The 24,449-nt window shown below is 36.6% G+C and overlaps 1 protein-coding gene across 4 annotated transcripts in view; it reads left to right on the forward strand.

The window, feature by feature from the left end:
* The window catches only part of DOP1A (DOP1 leucine zipper like protein A), an 86,190-nt gene that overhangs the window by 58,806 nt on the left and 2,935 nt on the right, over nt 1-24,449 (forward strand). For all 4 annotated transcript variants that reach the window (XM_081141018.1, XM_081141020.1, XM_081141019.1 and 1 more), the window contains 14 exons: nt 4,350-4,484; nt 8,292-8,347; nt 9,496-9,600; nt 13,235-13,301; nt 13,706-13,850; nt 14,024-14,103; nt 14,886-14,995; nt 15,255-15,404; nt 15,548-15,609; nt 17,263-17,415; nt 18,343-18,479; nt 19,333-19,388; nt 20,391-20,555; nt 23,712-23,841. In XM_081141018.1, coding sequence (XP_080997144.1) covers nt 4,350-4,484; nt 8,292-8,347; nt 9,496-9,600; nt 13,235-13,301; nt 13,706-13,850; nt 14,024-14,103; nt 14,886-14,995; nt 15,255-15,404; nt 15,548-15,609; nt 17,263-17,415; nt 18,343-18,479; nt 19,333-19,388; nt 20,391-20,555; nt 23,712-23,841 — 1,551 coding nt within the window. The remainder of the gene's footprint in view (nt 1-4,349; nt 4,485-8,291; nt 8,348-9,495; nt 9,601-13,234; nt 13,302-13,705; nt 13,851-14,023; nt 14,104-14,885; nt 14,996-15,254; nt 15,405-15,547; nt 15,610-17,262; nt 17,416-18,342; nt 18,480-19,332; nt 19,389-20,390; nt 20,556-23,711; nt 23,842-24,449) is intronic.

Raw genomic sequence — 24,449 nt, forward strand, 5'->3', positions numbered from 1 at the left:
AATGAAAAGATGTTGAACAAAATGATGTCATTCAAGGACCTGCTGTACAGGCTAATTTTCAACTCTCCATTAGTTGCAAAAGGGCTGGGATGGGGTGGGTAAGTAGAAAAGCAACACTTTGTCTACTGGTTTAGATAACAACTTGTTGCCTAAATTTCTTAAATAATTATAAAAGGTATTATTTTATGTGAAAAGAGAAATTTGTATGATATTAAAACTGTAGCTATATTTAAATAGCCATGCTAGTATAGTACAGTGTATCTTTTAAATGCTGGTTATTTGGGGTAGGAAGCAAGGATATGGAGAAAAGTTTTTATTTTCACACTAGGTTTTTCATTATGATATGACAGGTTAAATAGTTTGTTTCTAAATGTAATTCATATATTGGTTTTTAATATGTGTGAAAATGTTGTTGTTTTGTGACTTTAAAAGCTCAAGGAAAGTTTTCTGTATTAGAAATAAATAGTGATGGATTAGAATATTAAGGCTATTAAATTTACATTCAAACAAGATATATGATTTGTCTAGCTAGAGGTTTCTGATATGTTATTTTTATGCTGATTTCACATTACATATGCTGACATTTCTAAAGTACTAAAAATAAACATTTCATTTATATGGCATTACTTTGCATGTGAGAATTCAGTAGTAGATACTACATTTGACAGAATTGAAATCCTGGACTATTTGAAAGCAGTCAATTAATATTTGACAAAGGAAGCAAGAACATACAATGAGGTAAAGATAGTCTATTCAATAAACAGTGTTTGGAACATTGGAAAGATACTTGCAAAAAAATGAAACGACCAGCTCCTTATGTCATATATAAGAATAAACTCAAAATGGATTCAAAACTTAAATGTAAGACTGGAAACCATAAAAATCCTAGAAAACATAGACAGTAAAATCTTGGACATTTCTCCTAACAAATCTCTTCAATCAAGGTCGACAAAAGAAAAAATGAACAAATGCAACTAAATCAAACTAAAAAGGTATGCACAGCTAGGGAAAGTGTCAAAAAAAAGAGAACCCATTGACTGGAGAACATACCAATAACACATATGATCAAGGATTAATATCCAAAATTTATAAAGAACTCATACACCAAAAAATACAAACAATCCAATTTAAAAATGGGCAAAGCGCCCTGGCTGGGTGGCTTAGTTGGTTGGAGCGTCATCCCAAACAACAAAGAGGTTGGGAGTTTGATTCCTGTCCGAGCACATACCGAGGTTGGGGGTTCAATCCCTGGTTGGGGGCATGTACATGGGATAACTGATAGGTGTTTCTTTTTCACATAGATATTTCTCTCACGTGCACGCGTGCTCTCTTTCTCCCTCCCTCTCTCACTAAAATCAATAAACATATATCCTTGGGTGAGGATTAAAAAAATGGGCAAAGGATCTGAATAGACACTTCTCCAAAGAGCACATAGAGATGGCCAAGAGATGAAAAAATGCTCAATGTCTCTACTCGTCTGAGAAATGCAAATTACAACCACAATGAGATAACGCCTCACACCTGTCAGAATGGCTACCATCAGTAAACCAACAAACAAGTGTTGGTGAAGATGTGGGGAAAAGGGAACCCTCGTGCACTGTTGGTGGGAATGCAGATTGTTGCAGCCACTGTAGACAACAGTATGGAGGATCCTCAAAATATTAAAAATGGAACAGCCTTATGACCCAGTGATTCCACTTCTGGGAATATATCTGAAGAAAAACAAAACACTAATTTGAAAGAATATATGCACCCCTATATTCATTGCACCATTATTTACAACAGCCAAGCTATGGAAGCAACCCAAGTGCCCATCAACAGACGAGTGGATAAAAAAGCAGTGGTACATACATAAATGGAATATTACTCACCATAAAAAAGAACAAAATCTTACCATTTGAGACAGAATGGATGGACCTAAAGGGTATTATGCTAAATGAAAGTCAGTCAGAGAAAGACAAGTACCATATGATTTCACTTATATGTAGAATCTAAAGAAAAATATAAATGAACAAACAAAACCAAAACAGACTCATAGATACAGAGGACAGACTGATAGTTGCCAAAGGGGAGGGCGCTTGTGGGACTGTGTGAAAGATGGGCGGAGTTTGGGGAGATGGGCAAAAAAAGTGAAGGGATTAAGAAGTAAAAATTGGGCCTGGCGGGGTGTGGCTCAGCAGTTGAACATCAACCTAGGATCCGGGAGATTGAGGTTCAATTCCAGGTCAGGGCACATGCCCGGGTTACAGGCTCAATCCCCAGTCAGGGGCGTGCAGGAGGCAGCCGATCAATGACTCTCTCATCATTGATGTTTCTCTCTCCCTCCCCCTCTTCCTTCCTCTCTTTGAAATCAATAAAGATATATATTTAAAAAAAAAAAAAAGTAAAAATTGGTAGTTACAGAATAGTCACAGGAATGTAAAGTACAGCATAGGGAATATAATCAATGATACTGTAATAACTGTGTGGTATCTGATGGGAACTAGATGTATTGGTATAATTATTAAGTTATATAATGTCGAATCACTGGGTTATACACCTGAAACTATGAATAGAAAGACAAGGATTAACAGTCACATGAAAAAAAACTTTTAATATGATAGACAAAGACCAAAACAACTGGATTAAAAAGTCAGAAGGAACAATACAGGTAACAGAAGATGTAAACAATAATAATGCTTTCAATAAGTGACACCATATTGCACCCATGAAATAAGAGACTGGAAGAAAGATCATTGCAAAAATTTAAATTTTTCTTTGATATTAAATTTTATAGCAGCAGCAAAACTGTACAGTTTACAACAAAAGGGGTAAATATCAGAAATAGAATGTAAATTTGGAGAGATGGAAGTGGGTAAAAGGAGATAAGAAAATTAGCGAAGTGATCCCTGATCGGTGTGGCTGAGTTTGTTGGAGCGCCGTCCTATACTCTGAAAGGTGGATTCCTGGTCAGAGCACATACCTAGGTTGTAGGTTTAATCTCTGGTCGGGGTGTGTGTGGGAGGCAACCAGTTGATGTTTCTCATATCAATGTTTCTCACTCTCTCTCCCCCCTTCCTCTCTAAAAAATAAATAAAAGAAATGAAAGAAAATTAGGGAAGTGATACTGGAGGTTCAATATTTTTTGCAGAAGTAGGAACAAAAAAAAAGTGAGTGGAAAAAAGAATCTAGTCCAAGATTATTCCTCCAACAGTCACTGTGAAAAAGATCTCCTCAAAGATTATCATATGATTTCAGGACACTAGATTTAAAGAGATTTGAAAATCTTCCAAAGAGAAAATACTGGCCTTCCTCACTGGAATAACGATAAGACTTGTCAATAGCAACACTCGAAATTGTGATGTGAAAATTAGTTTCAGCCTGTAATTCTATACCCAAACTGTCACTCAAGGTATTTTGAACCATGCAATGTCTCAAAAAAAAGTGCCATCAATTAACCCTTTCTCAATGATAAGAAAGTGCATCTCCACCAGAGGAGGAATAAACCAAGAAGGAAGAAGATAGAGGATCTAAGTAATAGGAGTTCCAACACAGAAGGAGAGGAAAGGGAATCTCTAGGCTGATGGTCACAGGAGAGATATCAAGATGATACTGTGTAGCAAGCCTAGAAGGCACCAACCCAGGGTAGAACAGAAAGACATTGAACAGATGTCTCAAAACAAAAAAAGGAGACATTAAATGGAGGAGGAAAGGTAGAAGATTAGTTACCTGGTATGTTCAAATATGTAGTTAGAGGAGATTTCAGTTGCTGGAGCATTTATGATGAATTTGTGATAGAAATAGAGAAAACCAAGTTTAAAAAAGCAGTTTATTAATTCTAGGAAAAACAAAAAGTTGTATTAGAGAAATGCAATGATATACAAGGATAGTTCCTTCTTACAGCACAACCATAAGTAGGCTTGTGAACACTATATGTTTATTTTAGTAAAATTATGATATAACTCTGTTGGGAAGATAAGAACAAAAGTGGAAGAGACCTCAATCATTGTGTCCTAAAGTAGGAGGTCACTAGGTAATATCTAAAAATGAAAAAAATATATGAAGTAGGAAAAAACAGCTGTGTGTATTATTCAGAAATAATAGAAAAGGGCTAAGGTCTGAGCATGGTTGCTTTGGGGCAGGAGAAGGGATAGGGCACTGCAGATTTTTTCTTATCGAGCTTATTGTCCTATGTGATTTTTTAAAAATCATGTACATGTATTATTGATAAAAAAATTTTTAAAGTGTAACCAATGGACTTGAAAATTTATTTATATTAAGAAGAGACCATAAAGTATTCTCTTGATTCTGTGACTTCTCTTAAAAGACTTAGGTACGCACATATGTAAATACAATGATGTATTATCCAGGTTATTCCTGCAGCCAGTGAAGAACAGCTCTTACTGGTAGAACTGGTTCGCTCAATCAGCGTCATGAGAACAGAAACTGTTATGCAGACTGTGAAAGAAGTTTTAAAGCAGCCCCCAGCCATAGCAAAGGACAAGGTAAGAAGAGCTTTTCTCAGCTTTTGCTTACAGCTGTTTCAAAAATGATGCTGGTAGGTAAGATTTTTTGTTGTATGGTAACGTCCTTTTAGCAGAGATGAATGCATTGTGGCACTTACACTGCCGTAATGAAAACTGATCAATATCTTCAAAGACTTACTATTGTGATGATTCTGTAGCCAGTGAAAAACAGTTAACTGCTCATGTCTATATGTACACTTAAGGCAGTCAAGAGCTGTGTCTCCTAATTCTTAGGGGCTGGGGGTTTGGTGGGGGTGAGGTTCTGGTCCTTTAAAGGAAGAACACAGAAACCCAAGCCCAAGGTGTGTTTACCTCAGTTGTTGCCTTTCTCAAAGCTTCTTTGTTGCTTTCTCTTCTAAATGAATCTCTTTTTTTAAAATTTTTTAATTTTTTTCAATTGATGTTTACATTCAATATTATTTTGGAGTAGTTTCATAGTGGTTAGACAATCATATACTTTACAAAGTGTTCCCCCTGATCTTTCCAGTACTCACCTGACACCATATGTAGCTATTACAATCTTATTGACTATATTTCCTACTCTGTACTTTTACATCCCCATTACTGTTTTGTTAACCACCAGTCTGTACTTCTCAGTCCCTTCACCTTTTCCTCCTAGTCCCCCAATCCCCCTCCTCTCTGGCAACCGTCAGTCTGTTTTCTATACCTATGAATCTGTTTCTGTTTTGTTTGTTCATATATATTTTCCTTTAGATTCTACATGTAAGTGAAATCATATGGTACTTGTCTTTCTCTGACTGACTGACTTTCACTTAGCATAATACCCTTTAGGTCCATCCATTCTGTCTCAAATGGTAAGATTTTGTTCTTTTTTATGGTGAGTAATATTCCATTTATGTATGTACTACTGTTTTTTTCTCCACTTGTCTGTTGATGGGCACTTGGGTTGCTTCCATAGCTTGGCTGTTGTAAATAATGGTGCAGTGAACATAGGGGTGCATATATTCTTTCAAATTAGTGTTGTTTTTCTTCAGATATATTCCCAGAAGTGGAATCACTGGGTCATCAGGCTGTTCCATTTTTAATATTTTGAGGATCCTCTATACTGTTGTCTACAGTGGCTGCAACAATCTGCATTCCCACCAACAGTGCACGAGGGCTCCCTTTTCCCCACATCTTCACCAACACTTGTTTGTTGATTTATTGGTAGTAGCCATTCTGACAGGTGTGAAGTGATATCTCATTGTGGTTTTAATTTGCATTTCTCAGACGAGTAGAGACATTGAGCATCTTTTCATATGTCTGTTGGCCATCTCTATGTGCTCTTGGAAAAGTATCTATTCAGGTTCTTTGCCCATTTTTTAATTGAATTGTTTGTATTTTTTGGTGTATGAGTTCTTTATCAATTTTGAATATTAATCCTTTATCATATGTATCATTGGTGAAAATATTCTCCCATTCATTGGGTTGTCCTTTTATTTTTGATGGTTTCCTTTGCTGTGCAAAAACTTTTGTTTGATGTGGTCACATTTTTTAATTTTTTTTGTTTCCCTTGCCCAAGGAGATTTGCTAAGAGAAATGTCTTGAGATTTTACTGCCTGTGTTTTCTAGGATTTTTATGGTTTCTAGTCTTACATTGAAGTTTTTAATCTATTTTGAGTTTATTCTTTACATGGTGTATGGAGGTAATCTAGTTTCATTTTTCATGTATCAGTCCAATTTTCTGAACACCACTTATTGAATAGACTGTCTTCACCCCATTGTATTTTCTTGCCTCCTTATGTCAAAACTATACTAATTGACCATACAGACATGCGTTTGTTTCTGGGCTCTCTATTCTGTTCCATTAATATATATGTCCGTTTTTATGCCGGTACCATGCTCTTTTGATTACTATGGCCTTGTAGTATAGTTTGATATCAGGTAGCATGATTCCTCCAACTTTGTTCTTTCTCAAGATTGCTGTGGTTATTTGGGGTCTGCAGTGGTACCATAAACATTTTTGGAATATTTGTTCTAGTTGTGTGAAGTATTCCATTGGTATTTTGATAGGAATTGTGTCAAATCTATAGATCACTTTGGGTAGTATGGAGATTCTAACAATGTTAATTCTTCCTACCCATGAGCACAGTATATTTATTTGTATCTCCTTTGTTTTCTTTCTTCAGTGTCTTTTAATTTTGAGTACAGGTCTTTTACATCCTTGGTTAAATTTATCCCTACATATTTTTTTTATGTAATTGTAAATGGAATTGTTTTCTTAGTTTCCCTTTCTAATAGTTCATTATTGGTGTATAAAAATGCAACCAATTTTGGGGTATTTATTTTGTATCCTGTTACTTTACTGAATTTATCAGCTCTAATAGTATTTGGTGGAATCTTTAATGTTCTGTATATACAGTATCATGCCGTCTGCAAGCAATGACAGTTTTCCTTCTCCCTTTCCAGTTTGGATGCTTTATATTTCTTCTTGTCTGATTGTTGTGGCTAGGACTTCCAGTACTATGTTGAATAAGAGTGGTGAGAGTGGGCATCCCTGTCTTGTTCCGCAAAAGGAATCTCTTAATTCTGTAAACTTCCCACATTTTGCTATAACTTTAGTTCTAATATATGTCATCTTTGATCATGTACAAGACTGTGCTTTCCAAGAGCTACAGAAAATGAATAACAGTGTCTGCATTCTCAGTGCATTGTCTTTAATTAGGCAGACATAAAATCGTACAAATAGTAAAATTATGGACTTCTCTACTTTTTCTGCTCTTTATTCTGGCAATACTATGAGGTCATATTTTCTTAGAAAATGTTTATCAACTGCAAACTTTAAACTTTAAGCCATTCAAAATAAACCTAATCTCATCTATAAAAGAATTATTACAGATCTGAAGATGTTGAATTTTTTTAAAAATATTTTTCTTGAACTGCCAATGGAAAAATTGTGCTTGCATGTGTAAATAGCCAGTGTCCTTAACTTTTTAGTAATCTCTTTACTATTCTGAAGTCGTCTCTGGGGCATTTGTGATAGGATTTTAAATTTACCTGGAAAAGCTCAATTCAGTATATTTTCATCATCTACTTGTACCAGATATTGGGCTAAGTGTGCACACTATGAAAACAGGTAAGAGCAAATTTCTCACACACACACCCCACCTGCTTCCCCTCTGCTGTTACTCTGCTAAGTTCTGAATAGATTAGGTACTTGATTTTTCTTTGTGATAAAAGAGAAAAACTTCAGGGCATAATGGCTACTAAAAGGGAACAAATTGGTAAATGTCAGGGTCATCAGTTTCCTTTGATTCCTAAGTACAGATGTTTCTTTTTATATGTTTCACTCAGCACTATCTTTAGTTAAAGACTGCATTTTAGGCTATAGGCATTGTTCCCAAATTCGACTAACTACAGTACTTTAACAGAAATGTGTGGTAAAATAGATTAAAAGCACATTTCATAAAAAAAATCTCAGAGCTACAGAAAATGAATAACATTCTGATAGCACCAATCAAGCATAAGCTGATTCAAATAAAACTAGTTTTGATACAGAATAAATGGATAATTTAACAGTAATAGCTGGAGTGGTAGGATAGGAATTGAGAATCTTTCTATTCCTTCCATCCATTTTCAACTTTTTAAATAGCTCTTGAGCTTTTTCCTTACTAAGTGGAAGAGAGATGCATGGTTTTGTTTGTTTTTTGACAAACTTGTGTTTTTTTGTTTTCTTAATTTTTTTTTTAAATTAAAAATTGGCAGTAAAATACAGAGTAGTCGCAACAATGAAAAAGCAAAGGCAGAGTTTTTCTTCTCTGTAAAATTGATTTCTTTTGTTTATAGAAACATCTTTCTTTGGAAGTCTGCATGCTTCAGTTTTTCTATGCTTATATTCAAAGGTAAGCTAACTGATGTGGATCTCTCCTTACTGCATTAGCAATGTATAAAGATTAGGAAATTTAGGAGAAAAGCACCTGAATTCTTTCAAGAAGTTGCTCTTTTCCCCCCCTAAAACTAAAAGAACAAATGCTAGAATCAGAGAAACATTGTTTATGGATATACCAATACAAGTCATTGGAGATCTTAATGACCCAGCCAGACAAATCCTACAGACCTGAAGACCTAAGTGTATTTAAGATACACTGGATATTAAAACACTGAAAATTATTTAAGAAAATTATTTAAATATATGTGAAAAGCTGAATCCTACTATTGAAACCATGCCTACTGCCTTTGAATTTATTATTATTTTGATATAGGTGAGTATATGGTAGCCTAGTAGGATTTTTTAAATGTTAGGAATGATGGAATGAAAGTATCTTTTTGTTATGGCATTCCAGTTTTGCATTTAATGAACCCGTGAATAGAAAGTTAGTTGACTCAGTTTTGATAACCTTCTTACTGGAGAACTTGAATCCTAATCCTCTGTTATAGGGTAATTCAGTTTTAATCACCAAAGGTAGCCTCATTTTGTGATCTGTGACTGACATTTATAATGTTAGGTTGTGTAGTTTATTAAAACTGGCTGTGACTTCTTAAAATCTGAACTTAGACACATAGAGGTATTAGGGTTAAGATCAGACTAAAAGAAGACATTCTTAATTTCTCTATAGGTGAAAGACTGATGTTCAAGTAGATTAACAAGTCTCCCTTAAATGAGACAGACTGATAGGTGAAGGAAAAAGAGCTAATATGGGAGAGAACAGGATAGGGAGTAGGTGACTGTGGTGTTAGTAAATAAACTGAGATTTCAGTTGTATTTTAATTTTGAGAGTCCATGTATTAAAAACTGGGTGTTCTATAGCAAAATTTTTAGACTAATAAATCACACTGGGTATTTTGAATGTATTTGATTTTCTTTTTATGTAACATTAGTAGAAAAGATAAAGCTTTTAGGAATTTTTTCTCTCATAGCCTATACAAATTTAGGGAATGTTTCAGAAACTAGTAGAAAAATTTGTAAAAGACTGTTGGAAAATATAAAGAAAATTAAAGTTTACTGTGGATTTCTATATACGTATATATATAAAATATATTTATTTTGCAGAATTCCAGTGCCCAATTTAGTGGATAGCTGGGCATCCCTTTTGATCCTACTGAAAGACTCTATACAACTGAGTCTTCCAGCCCCAGGGCAGTTTCTTATACTTGGGTAAGCAATTTCACTTAAAAATATTATTTTGAATAAAAAAAGAATGTTCATTCTCCTAGTTGCTGTGATCTCTCTGCCTTCCCGTAGAATTCTCAAGGTGTAAAACTAGACATGTAACATGAGGCCTGTAAATAAAGGGCGGGGGTGGAGAGGGAGCAATATGTATTTACACATATACAAAATGTCAGTGTGCTCGTGTAAAGCTTACAACAGCAGTTATTTCGTGAGGAAGGGACCATAGGATTAGAAGGGGAGGGGTGAGAGGTACAGCTGAAGTGGAACTTCATAGAGGAGGATCATTTGAGTTCAAGGCCCTCAGCATAAACAGGCTTGGAAAAGTCATTTTCCTGATCGGTGTTACTAGTTTGTATGATTATTTGAAAAATTTCAGTCACCTTTACCTAACTGCCAGCACCTTGAGTTCATGGACAGTGTCTGGTTTTGCTCACCATTGTTCTTGGTTCACAGTAAGTACTTGCTTGAATGGAGATGGTAGGAGCAGAAAGCCTTCTTTCTGGAGCTGGTGGGGGACGGGGCGGAAGGTGTACTGAGGCAAGGTGCCTTGTCTGATTATAGAGCAGTACAGGCAATGGAATGGGGTGGATGAAAAGGGAGATGGGAGCTACATGGGGAAGCGTTTTGCATTTTAGTTTAAGAATTCTTGTCACAGGCAGGTGGTGGAGTGATTGCAGGTTTTGAGGAGAGATGGGACTGGCAGGGTGGGCGGTAGGATGGATCACAGGGGAAAGAGGGTGGACTAGGAATTCTGTGTCGGGGGGAGTGCGAACTGTTATGGGAGTGAAGGAAGAGGGAAAGAAGAAGGAAAAGCGGTCAGCAAAGGAGATAGGAAAGCAAGTGTCTATCAGAAAGCGAGAAGAAAACCGGATACTGCATAGTCAGTGTTGTAAAAGCAGAGAGGAGCTAAGAGGGCGTGAATAACACCTTCAGAGAGGAATAAGAGGCTGGCATCATTGGTTTCTCAAGGGTTGGTGATTTCGGGGAGAGGAGTGGCAAGGTACTAAGCACAGATGTGAACAGCAAAGAGTTAGAATGAGAAAGTAAATGTGGGTTACTCTTTGGAGATGTTTGTTTATGAAAAGAAAGAAATTATAAGGTAGCAAGAGGAAATGTGATTTGAAAGTCATCATTACAGATAAGGAAGACCTGAGGATGTTGACTTGTCACTAGCAAAGATTCTGTAGTCGTGCTCTGCCTGGGGACAAATCCCAGCTCCTTTACTTCTTAGCTGTGTGCCCCTGGGCAGATTATTTAACCTCTCCATCTGTAAAATGGCGGTGGTAATAGTGCCTGTCAGAGAGTTGAGGATTAAATGAGTTAAATATTTGTTAAAATCTTAGATTTTATAGTGCCTGGCCAATAATAAGTGTTATGTAAGTGGACAGTGATCGAAGATTCTAGAGAGAAGGGAGCTCATTGACAGCACCAGATTCCAGAGACAGAGGAGGGCATGGAGAGCAGGGAATGGCACCAGGTCTAAGAATGAGAAAGGAGGGTGCATTTTCTCTATGATGTTGCCACTCAAAGGCTGATCCTTCAACCAGCAGCAATGGAATCACCTGGGAGCTTATTAGAGATGTGGAATCATAGGCTCTACCCCTAGACTCCCCCAATCAGAATTTTAACAAGATTCCCAGGTGAATCGAATACACACTAAAGTTTGAAAAGGACTGCTTAAGACATAAGGGGGATAAGAAAGGGAATACACTTTTCCCCAACCTTTTTACATTATCTCAGATTGTCCAGTGGTGTCATTAATAGCCAGTGACAGTCAATATGTTATCACACTGAATGGATAAATTCAACCAAAAAGCAAAGAACTTTGATCTATTAATCAGCCTCTGTAGCTGTGATAATGATTTAATATATGTAATTGTTGTGATTCTATATATATAAATTTATCTACTACCTTTATTGTCCTTAAGGGAACTAGCAATTCTGTTTTGGCAGCCAATGGTATAGAAAATTTTGAAGTGGAGAAGAAGGAAGTTGAGGTTTCTTCACGAAGATGGCCTCGTGTTTCCTAGTAAATGTGGGAATGTAGTCTTCCCACAGGAAGCAGAGAGAAGGTGGAGTGACAGAGCTGAGAGCTTAAGAGCCTGTTATAGCTGAGTAATGTTGAGTCCCCAGCCACAGCGGACTAGAGCTCCTGCTCTAGAATTTCAGGGTTCATGATGATCCCTGGACTCTCATGATATCTGTTTTCTAAATAAAAAAGCTGAAAGAGTTTTAGAGATTGAAGGTTTAGTAAAAAGAGCAGTGAACTCAATGTCTGCAATTCTTGGATCAGAAGTTAAGATTACCCATGTGTATGATTTTTAGTAATGAGAGATGTAAATACTAGAAATCAAACAGTGTTCTAATGAAGATTTCTGATCTTATGTTTTAATCTCTAGTACCAACCCTAATCACTGTAACCTTGGGTACATCAATAAACCTTTCGAAGGCTATTTTCCTATCAGGCAGTAATATCTGCCCTACCTGCCTCTGAATTGTTTTAAGGCTCAAAGAGGGAATATATGTACAGGTGTTTGAATTGTCACCGAATAACCCTGCTGGCTAATTCATTAAAAATTAAGGCCATCTAAAGTTGGACATGTTCATTTATACGAGAAACTTAATTCCCTTTCTAAACTTCTGGTTGTTTAGTTTTTCCCCCAACCATTCCACTGATCCTCTAAAAATTTCTAACTATAGAAATCAATATGAAGATTGCTCTTCAATATAACTTTACCTATGAGTTTGAAAATAATTATGCATATAATTTATCTTAATAAAATCAAGTCAAAGTAAATATTGAATGGAATTATTTAGCAAACAATGGAAATGGAAAATTTAAAAATTTAATCTATCATATATATTCATACAAAGGGTAAGAAACCATTTCTATGTTACAGTTTACAATTGGTGGGGTTTGGGGTTTTTTTGTTTTTGTTTTTTACTTTTTGGTTGATATGTAAAACGCATACAGAAAAACATACAAATAATTCAGTACACAACTCCACAAGTTATTACAAAGTAAACACACACAGTGTATAATAATGAACCTAAATTAAGAAATAAAACACCACGTGTCCCCTCAGGTCCCCTCCCAATTACTGTCCTATCCCTTCTCCCCAAAGATAACTACTATTCTGACTTCTAACACCACAGATAAATCTTGCCTTGTTTTTGAACTATAACTGCTTTATTTTATTTTGTGTCTTCTTCTTTCACACATCTGTAAGATTCATCCATGTAATTTCATGTAGCTATAATTTATTCATGTTCATTGCTGTTTAGTATTTCATTGTATGAATATGCCACAATTTATCTCTTCTGTTGCTAGACATTTGTGTTTTTTCCAGATTCTGGCTTTTGCAAATAATGCTATTACGAACATCCTTGTACATGTCTTTTTATTGCACATTCTTGTGCATTTCAGCTGAGTCATAGGATATCCATATATATATATACACATACACACACACACACATATACATATATATATATATATATACTCATTAAATATATAAAATAGAAATTGAGGCCACACAGTCACTTGCTCACTGTGAGAAATTAGATTGTATCACTTTCTTTAATATTTTTGGTTTGTTTTTCTCTTTGGCTATTTTAGGGTTCTGAATGAGTTTATTATGAAAAACCCTAGTTTGGAAAATAAAAAAGACCAAAGAGACCTTCAGGTAAGGCATTCTAAACTGAGGACTGTTGCCAAAACTCTGTGTTTCTCAGTGTCCTCAACACTAAAATGGGAAGGTCAAGTAAGATTTTCTGTGGCCCTGGCCAGGTGTCTCAGTGGTTGGAGCGTCGTCTAGTACACCAGAAGGTGGTAGGTTCGATTCCCCGTCAGGGCACATACCCAGGTTATGGGTTCAGTTCCTGGTCGGGGCCCTTGCGGGAGGCAAGCAATCAGTATTTCTCTCTCTCTCCTTTGCTCCCTCCCCCATTCCCTCCCCCTTCATCTCTCTAAAATCAATAAAAATAAGTAAATACATACATAAAATTTTAAAATCCTTTAAAAAAAGATTGTGAAGTTTCGTGTGTGTATATAAGTACATATATATAGTTGTTTTCCTTGTTTCTGTAGGATGTGACTCATAAAATAGTGGATGCAATCGGTGCAATTGCTGGTTCTTCTTTGGAACAGACCACATGGCTGCGAAGGAATCTTGAAGTTAAGCCTTCTCCCAAAATAACGGTGGATGGAACCAGTCTGGAATCTGACGTTGAAGGTATTGATCTCAAACATCTAGGCTTATATTTGTAGGTGTATATTCACTAAGAAATCATTGCAGCTCTTGCTGTAAATACCATAAAATCATCCCTTTTGTCTCATGTTTAGTAGGTAGCGTTTTCAGTGGGGAAAGACCTAACTATTTCTTTACATGTCTTTTCTCTAATTCAGATATGTTATCCCCTGCATTGGAAACCTCAAACATAACTCCTTCTGTATATAGTGTCCATGCACTGACATTACTCTCTGAGGTAAATATTATCAGGTTTTTAAAAATGAACTTTCAAGTAAATAGTTTCACAATTAAATATTAGCAAGTAATTCTAAGAGTTTTTAATTTGAAAAATTATTATGTACTTGTAGAAATCATTGTATAGAATAAAGTTTTGACTTTGTATTCAGGTTATTTAGTTTGTTAAATTAGTGATAATAACCTTAGATTTTGCTCACGTCTCCAAGAACTGTTTTTAAAAGTATACTTTTTATAAAAAGACAAGTGCTTTTGTATTATAGTATGGTAGGGAGGGTGGAGCTTGCCACTACAAAGTATTTTACAGTATACCAAACATTTTTATATGCATCCTCTGTCATGTTCTTTTTTATACACTGTTATATAGTCTTGCAGGTCATTTTTTGTTTGCCCTTTATAGATGTGGACACAGCTTCACAAAGAATAGAACAATATGATTAAAATCAAATAGCTATTAAGAGTTGAGACTTGAGCAGCTCAATTCATTTGGTTGGTATTTTCCAGGCTCCCTTTAACCAGGTCAGGAATCTTCACCTCTCTTTTTGTATACTTCCCTTTCTTGGTTAAAAATAGTAAAAATTTGCCCATATTTATATCCTTATAGTTATAATGAACAAAAAAGCAAATAGTGACAGATACCATTCATATAAAAATGGCTTAGGGAGATCTTATTTTAGGTGTTTCCAATTTTAAGGTATTCTAGGTTTTCTTAAAGATGAAAACCACCTCTGAATGCTATCAGTTTCAGCTCTTTGATTATACTCCATTTCTTTATTTTTTTAGGTTTTGGCTCATCTTTTAGATATGGTTTTCTATAGTGATGAAAAAGAACGAGTTATTCCTTTACTTGTAAATATCATGCATTATGTTGTGCCCTACCTCCGAAATCACAGGTACTATTATTATATAAGTAGATTTCTTATTTAATTTATAGCTTGTTAGAAGCAAATTATATTCCTTTATTGCCATTATTTGAATGACCACAAAATGACATTATTTTTACCTTGAATTAATTATAATGATTTAAAAAAAAATCTCTTACAGTGCTTTCTGTTTCCTATTGTTGTTTTAGGTAACTTTGAACACTAATGAATTACTTAATATGATGATTAAAATGATAACACAGGTTAAGGTGGTTTTCCTTCCTCCTAGTGCACATAATGCCCCTAGTTACCGAGCCTGTGTCCAGCTGCTCAGCAGTCTTAGTGGGTATCAGTATACCCGGAGGGCCTGGAAAAAAGAAGCCTTTGATCTCTTTATGGATCCCAGTTTCTTTCAGATGGATGCCTCTTGTGTTAATCAGTAAGTCATTGTCTCGCTTTATTCAACATGATAAGGTGTCTCATAAAGTATGTTGAAATCAATTACTATGCTGCAAAGGAAAACACTTTTTTAACATGAACAACAAAACCTTAATTATGTATCATAATCCTTGTCTTTTTCAGTTGGAGAGCAATTCTGGACAATCTGATGACACATGATAAGACAACATTTAGAGATTTGATGAGTGAGTATTATGGGATGACAACCTAAGCAGTGTCTTTCCTGTATATGATCCATTTTTATTACTTACTTTGCTCTTTTTCAGACACTATTGAATTGGCTCTTTGTCAGGTTATACTTAGTTCCCTATAGGAATATAGTGTTAAACTCACAGAGGACATCGTAGTGATGAATAATAAGTAAACCTTTGGCCACATGTCTGTAAATTGCTTCCTCAGAGCACAGCATAGAACCTAGCACACAGTAAGCACTCAGTAAGTAATTGTTGACAAAATGAAAGAGTGACAGGTGGAGAGGCAGGGAAAGGAGCCACACTGTGGGCCAGTCACTGTGAGTCCTGGCCCAGCTCATCTTTCTGAAGGAAAGAAGGAGGGGCCGGAAAGGTCGGAGCCACTCTCCTCCCTCTTTCCGCCCACCTTGACTGGTTTTATGTGTTAGGGCTTCTTGTACTACTTCATCTGAAGAAAACAGGCCTTTTGAATTTTTCTGAAAGTTTGGAAGTGACTAAGCTAATGACCTGAAATAGCAGTGAACATGAGTGAGTCTGTATGATTCTGCACAAGTTCCTTAACACAAGCTGCAGTTTCCCCTCTGGAAAAGCAAGGAGCAGCGTATTCTCTCTTCTCTGCTCTTCAAGGCATTGTTTTAAGGTTCACATTTGTCCGTTCAGCAAATATTTATTAAAAGACAAAAATGAGCCAGGCATTATGCTAACCTTAGTCAAATAAATAAGATTATTTCAGGGAGTAAGAAAGAAGTTGTGAAGGAAATAGCGCAATGCAATAGATTTTAAATAACAACTGAAGAGCTCATATTTGAGGTGAAACTAAAGAAGCCAAGCATGATATATCCTAGGGACAGAGTATTCCAGGCATAGGGAACAAAAATTATAAAGGTCTTGGGGTGGGAGAAAGCTTGGTGAGTTCAAAGAAAAGCAAACAGGATGGTGTGGCTGCCAAAGAGTGAGCAGGGCAGGAGTGACAAGACTTAAGGAAAGAGAGCTAGGTAGGCCAGGCCAGGAGTGCTTTTTAAAGATTCAGGAAGATGGCATAAAATATTAAATTGTTTATAAATGGCATTGTTAGTGATCTTATGTTCAGAAACCTACAGTTCCAGTTTTCTGTCTCTCCACATCACAGTTCTTAACCCTTGGTCTTCTGGCTTGTGTATGCTGGATCTGTTTGCCAGTCCTTCTGCCCTAGAGAGGAGCCCAAGCCCTCTACCCTAGGTTCCTTCCGCTCTTGGATGTCATAGGGGATCTAGGCATTTTTAAAAACAAATAATAATCCAACAAGTATCCCATGATCTGACTCATGTGGAATCTAATGAACAAAATAAACTGATGAACAAAATAGATCCAGAGACATAGAAGCACAGAACAGACTGAGGGATCTCAGAGGGAAGGCGGGGGTGGGGGGGGTGGGGGATGGGAAGAGATTAATCAGATAATTTATATGCATTACCTATGGACATAGACAATAGTGTGGTGAAGCCCTGGGGCGGGGGCACAGGGTAGAAGGGGTCAATGGGGAAAAAAATGGGACATCTGTAATACTTTCAACAATAATATAAATTTAAATAAATAAAAATATAAAATAAAAACAAATTATAATCTGGATGACGTATCATAGCCTCTCTCACTTGCTTTTTTTTTCAGCTCGTGTAGCTGTGGCTCAAAGCAGTTCACTTAATCTCTTTGCAAACCGTGATGTGGAGCTAGAGCAGAGAGCCATGCTTCTCAAAAGATTAGCATTTGCTATTTTTAGCAGTGAGATTGACCAGTACCAGAAATACCTTCCAGATATACAAGGTAAAGAGTGAAAAGCTATTTTCTTTGCCTTCCAGTCTGCTGGGGTTTTGTTTCTTAGAAAATACTTTCCCTAAGTTGTGAGCTGGGGTGAAATATAGCAAGTATAGGTAGATGAAAATGTAGGAGAATTAGAAATTTGTTCCACTGAAACAATAAAATATATCACCAGTACGAAAAGGAATCGGACGCTGAGTTTATAGAGCTTGCGCAGATGTAGTCCCTCTCATCATTTGGTCCACATTTCCGAGGAATTCATATTTGAGGATGTGGTGTGAGACTATTTTGCTGTAGGAGAGAGTTAGCATTTTTTATTGGGCATAAGGAGTCATATACTTTTAAGCAGAGGACCAAAATACAGGCAGAGCCAGGAAATGTTGACTGGAAGTGACATTCGAGGTCTCTAGTGTACGGCTGGGATATGGAGTGGCTAAGGTTTTGATAAACCTTCAAGAAGGAGGTCAGTGCACTGCCTGCGCTGGGGGTGAGCTCAACGTGGGGACTGGGCTGGGATTGACACTGTCATCTCTCCAGGGAGATTATTTCTCTCTCTCTCGGAAGGTAATGGACTTGTCCTTTCCTGACCCCTTGTATCTCATCATGTCATACGTATAGCATGCACATTGTCCTGTTATTCTAAGGTTGACTAGATCGGGGCTACTCAAAGGGTGGTCCTGTGGACCTGGCCCAGTCTACTATGTCATTCATGGTGGGTAACAGAAATGGTTTTTCTTTATTATGATTTTTCTAATAATTCATTTCTATTATAGTTTACAAAAGTATCAATCTGCAGCAGATAGGAAATTTTTTAAGGAGTTGGTCCTTCACCACAGAGAGTTTGAGCAAAACTAGACTAGGTTATATAGAAAAATTTTACATGAAAATGATTCTAATTATTTAGGTATTGATAATATGCTGCATTTCTTTCAGAGAGATTGGTGGAGAGTCTGCGTTTGCCCCAGGTGCCAACTCTTCATTCTCAAGTGTTCCTGTTTTTCAGAGTGTTACTTTTAAGAATGTCTCCACAACATCTTACCTCTCTCTGGCCTACCATGATCACAGAACTTGTGAGTTCATTTTAGTTCAGTCAAGTGATAAGTAAATTACAGAGCACCATGACTAGTGTCAGCATGCTTACTGTATAAAAAACTAAGCCTTTTCCCGACGATTTTAACACTTGAAGATAGTAAAACAAGTCAGATTTCATCTCCATACAGCTTAAATTTCCTAATATACAACATTAATATTAGCTCCTTGTGAGTCATTACTTTGTCTGATCTAGTTCAATTCAGTCTCTTCTGCACCAAATGTTTAACTTTGTCATGGCCGCCAGGCCTGGTTCCCACCTGTGGCAGCCCCTCTAGGGTGACTAGAAATGGTGTGGCTGTATTGAAATGGAGACTGAGTGAGGCGTGCACTCATTCTAAAGTGCAGCCCTTGCTCTAATTAAGCTGGCTTCAAAGAGACTTTTTTCATAAAGATTTTGCAAACTTCCAAAACAATAAACCTTCCCAAGTCCCCCTACACTAATCCATCCCTCTCCCCAAACCAGACCCTGTCACCCTCATTGGAATGATCTAGGAGTGGAGGGGAGATAAAGGGAAAGGAAACAGCTCTGAAAACTCAGCATTTATAATTTACCCACAAAGAAGTTGGCTTTAATATTTTTCCTGTTTCAATAACTGTAACTGCTCCATATTCATCCAAACAAAAGCATGCCTTCATCTTAGCTCTGCCAGTGATCAGCAAAGCTCTGTGGTAAATTTGCAGTTTTATTTCCAGAAACTACGTATAAAGATCCTGAAATTGTATCCTAAAATTTGTTTTTAGATTAATGAAAATATAGCCTAAAGATAACTTGAAAGAAGGATTAGATATCCGGTTTGAAAAAACATTTAACATTTATTCCACGGTCTTCAGGTACAGGTATTTTTACTGATGGAGCAGGAGCTCACTGCTGATGAAGATATTTCACGGTAATATGTGGTTCATTTCAACATATTCTTGTCGATATTTAGTATCCAAAAATGATTTAGAATGTTACTTCACAACTAGGAGAGTACAGATGCTGTTTTTTATAATACTTTATATACAGGGTGGGGCAAAAGTAGGTTTACAGTTCATATGGAAAATAGTACACTAATTAATAACAATGTGAGAATATTGTATACTCACAACTGTAAACCTGCTTTTGCCCCACCCTGTATTTAGTCTGTTACTATCTACTTGATCTTATTTGGATATATTTGTACTTATTCCTTAAGCACTTTAGACTGGATTAAACTATCAGTATTCATGACCTTTGGCCTCTAGAGACAAATTTTGTTCAAAGCAATACAATATTGTTCCAGTTACATGAGCCATTTTTGTTGTGATAGGTCAAATCTTGGCTGTAAAACATGCAGCAAAACGTATTATGGCACATAACCTGTCACTAAGTTATCCGTATGTCCAGATATTCCAGAATGATCTCAATGTATTATCATTTTATTTCTCTTAGTAGAGGCAGTTTAATTGTATGATTAAATATAATTTATTTTTACTTATATAGGAATTTTTGTACAAATAAGTTTAAAAATTGAAAAGTTCCCCTAAGACCTTTATGTCTTGAGTATATTTTATTTTTTTGCAGTGTTAGGTTTGTAAGAGTTCCCTGCACTGGTGACTGTGCTTAGTGTTACAGAAAGCCCCCCCCTCGCATGGCAGCAGTAGAGAGGGCTCTTGGTTTTACAGCTTGTATTTTTCTATTTCTTGGGTGTATCCCAGTTACTCTGTACTATTTTTATGTTCATAAAATTTAAAGAACAAAAGATAATTTTTTGTTTGAGAACAGCTACATTATAGTCATAACCTTGCTTAGTAATTATAGGTACACTTTTCAAAATGATTATGAAAAATATTAGTTGGCACTTGAGGTTCCCAGGAGTCACCTGTTCGTAAACAGGTCCAGCTACTGACAGCACCGTCTCTGCTCACAGGACTTCAGGCCCCTCTGTGGCTGGTCTGGAGACAACCTACACAGGCGGCAACGGCTTTTCTACTTCCTATAACAGCCAGCGGTGGTTAAACCTCTATCTCTCTGCTTGCAAATTTTTGGATTTGGCCCTGGCGTTGCCCTCTGAAAATCTCCCTCAGTTTCAGATGTAAGTAAAAGTAAGGATGTTAAGTGGGTATTTTGATGCATTTTCTTTGGTCACTGACATCTAAGACTAATATAAAAGTTTTTTCCATAAGTTGAAATACTTTTTTTATTAAGGTGTAATTCTTGAGGGATGATGGGGGGACAGTTATTGGAAGTAAATGGTTTCTATGGATATATTAAAATTAACAAAGCATTCAGTCAACAAATTGAGTACCCACTGGATGTGAGGCAGTGGGGCACATGATTCAGCAGCTTCAAGTCCAATGTAAGAGACATAAACACCAGATATGATAGCAGATGTGGCCCAAGATGCTGAGGCCACACAGTATTGACCCCTCCTGGCTTTGAGGGTCAGAGCAGGCCATGAGGGCAGTTTTATACTGAGGTGGTGAAGAGTGAGGGTTGGGAGGTGCATGTGTGAAGACATAAGAGGAGTGGAGTTGGTATGTTGGAAACACTGAAAGATTAGTATTGCTGGAGCAGAACGTTAAAAGAGGAGGCTGGAATGCTACTGAATTATGAGTTATATAGCCTTGTAAGCTATATTAGAGAGTTTGGACTTTAACCTAAGAACAGTGGGAAGCCTCTGAAGCATCTTAAGGAATGAAGTGCTGTTACCAGGTCAGGCTTGCATTTTAGAAATTTTACTGCAGCTGTAATTTGAGAAAGGACTGGAGATGGGCAGGACTGGAATCAAGGAGGCTGTTTTATTTCAGATGAGAGGGAACTGAACTAGAGATGGTAGAGGAGAGTAGGGAGAAAATTAATGTAAGTTCTCACAATGCCTTGTTCATAAGTGCTCAAAAATATTTAATTACAGTTTTTCATACTTAAATTTTTTTTTTTTTAAAATATATCTTTATTGATTTCAGAGAGAGGAAAGGAGGGAGAGAGAGAGAGATAGAAACATCAGTGATGAGAGAGTCATTGATCGGCTGCAGCCCGCAACCCAGGCATGTGCCCTGACCGGGAATCGAACCCCAATCGCCTGGATCCTAGGTCGACGCTCAACCGCTGAGCCACGCCCGGCCGGGCCATACTTAAATTTTTTATTTTTATTTTTAAATATACCTGTTGATTTCAGAGAGAGGGAGGGAGAGGAAGAGAGAGAAACATCAATGATGAGAGAGTCATTGATCGGCTGCCTCCCACACGCCCCCAACCAGGAATCAAGCCCACAACCTGGGCATGTGCCCTGACCGGTAATTGAACTGTGATCTCCTGGATCCTAGGTCGACACTCACTGTTGACCATGCCCGGCTGGGCCATACTTAAATTTTTTAATAGGCAAACTGTATGGTAGTTTTGTCAAAATATAGCTACGATAACTTGAGACTTTATTCAAATGATCGAGTATGTACTTATATAATGTGTTATATTATTTTTTTGGAGTAGAATATTAAGATAAAGGTACCAGGATCTTTCTATACTTGAACATTCTTAAATCTCCAAAAATTGCTATTTCACAAGCTTACTTTTCATTAAATGTACTGGTAAGAATTATAATTACTTGTAGATTAATTCCAGTTTCTTTAAACATCGATTTCTTGATGGATTTCAGTGGTTGGGTATCTGTCAAACTGACGTTACTCCTAAAGGAATTCAGAAAAGGACAGTAAGCAGAATGGTAGGAAAGTGGCCGAAATTAATTAGGATGCTTATGTTCACAAAGGTGACAGAAACTCCACTCTTCTGGGCCTGAGGAAGAGCATTAAGTAGTATGCTTATGGTATTGACTTTTCACCATCCATGATGAAAACCAAAATGGGTTTATCTCTACTTGTCAAGAGACAGTTACTAGAAAGGATAAAATATGCTGTAATAGTAACTACAGTTTTTCTAAAAGTACTATGTCTTTTTTTAAAAATCTATAAAGCAGTACAGATAATATGGGGAATTTAATCTTAAAATAGTATCTTTCTAATCATGACATGTCTTTCAGATATTCAAAATATTTGATGTTAACTACATACAAAATTAAGTCTGTGTGACTAAAAGATACCATGTTTAAAAGGCAGCAATGAGTTGGGAAGAGATATTTGCAGTGTATATGACAAAAGCCTAACTTTTTTATATGTAAGTCAATAACCCAGTAGAAAAATGGGCCGGTGAGAGACTTAATAGTTCATAGAAAAGGAATGGCTTGTCAATGTAGGAAAAGGTGCTCAGACATACTTGTAAGAGAAATTACAATTAAAATTATAAATAACCATCAGAATGGTCCTGTTACCCTTAACAACAGAAGCATTCTTACTCTTGTTGGAAGTACATACTGATACTGTCCAGTTGCTCTCCAATGAGGTTTTATTTACAAAAATTCAAAATACACATTCTCGTTAAGCCAGTAATTCCGCTACACTCAATTTATCCAACCACTGCACTCCCAGGTGTGCACCAAATCAGTGTTATAAAAGGGTGTCCATTATGACACTTTTTGTAAAAGCAAGAAATTGGACAGTCTAGGAGACTGGTTAAATCAGTACCTTCCAACACTGGAGCACTATGTAGCTGTTGAAAAAGATGCAGTTTTATATGATAACATCGCCAAGATATATAATTAAATCGAAAGCAGCAGCAATCATGTTTTGTTGTAAAGAGGAGGTCTGTATGAATATGCGCTCTTTTCTGCATAAACTCGGGATGGACACACAAGCCTGGCGATGTTGATGGGTCCTACAGTGGGAGGGAGACTCTCTTTCTTTGGTATGCCCTTTTCTACTGTTTGACTTTTTTCCATAGTCAGATATTTATTTTGCTTATTAAAGAAAAAAATTAAAAAATTCCAAGCGAGGTCTGAAAGAAGCCCTACTTAAATTATTTGTTCTTTACCCCTTACAGTATAGTTAGGGAAAATTTGGCCAAGTATATGGTGGAAATTTTGCCTATTAATGAGAATAGAAACATCTGTTGAGGACTTGGAAAAACGTGTTGCTCACTTTACAAGTTTACACATTCATTTACTTGTTACAATCCTATGAGATAGTTAACAGTATCTGTATTTACTGATAAAGAAAAGGCTCAGGTTAAGAAACATACCCAAGGCGCTGCACTTGAATCTGTAAGTGGTGGGGATTTGATTTTTCTACTCTGTGTGGCCCTGTCTGAGATAGAACAAGTCTGTTCCTAATGTTGATGGATATCCTTCCTCTACACATAGGTACCGCTGGGCCTTTATTCCAGAAGCCTCCGATGATTCCGGTTTGGAAGTCAGAAGGCAAGGCATCCATCAACGGGAGTTTAAACCTTATGTAGTAAGACTAGCAAAACTTCTTCGAAAAAGGGCAAAGGTATTACATTCTTTTTCTTCTTAATCTGTCTTTAAGTGTAAGAAGATAAAATCTGTAAAATATATATTTTTCAGTATGCATCAGACTAATTAGAGCTTTCTGCCCAAGGAAATAATAAAGTTGACTTTTAGAACAACATAAGAGTTAAGGGTTAGGGGCACCGACACCCCTGCACGGTTGAAAATCCACATATACTTTGACTCTCAAAACCTTAACTAGTAATAGCCTATATTGATCTTACCGATAATGTAAACAGTTAACACATATTTTGTATGTTGCATGTATTCTATACTATATTCTTACAAAAAGTAAACCAGCAAAAAGAAAATGTTAAGAATCATAAGGAAAATTAACTTACAGCACTTATTGAACAAAAAAATCTATGCGTAACTGGACCCATACAGTTCAAACTTGTGTTGTTCAAAGGTCAATTGTGATGAATTTAGCATGCTCATCAGCGGGCCTTTGGTTACAAATCTTGTCATCTTTTGGATTCAAATTTTCAACAGTAAATTGTACAATTTAGGGATAATCTGGGTTGTCTTTTGAGGTCTAGTCTTCAGAATGTGCTTTGAGTGCTCAGAAATTTTCCAGTCTTCTGGGGTCCC

Source organism: Miniopterus schreibersii (assembly GCF_964146895.1).
Source record: "Miniopterus schreibersii genome assembly, chromosome: 6".
Taxonomy (NCBI): domain Eukaryota; kingdom Metazoa; phylum Chordata; class Mammalia; order Chiroptera; family Miniopteridae; genus Miniopterus; species Miniopterus schreibersii.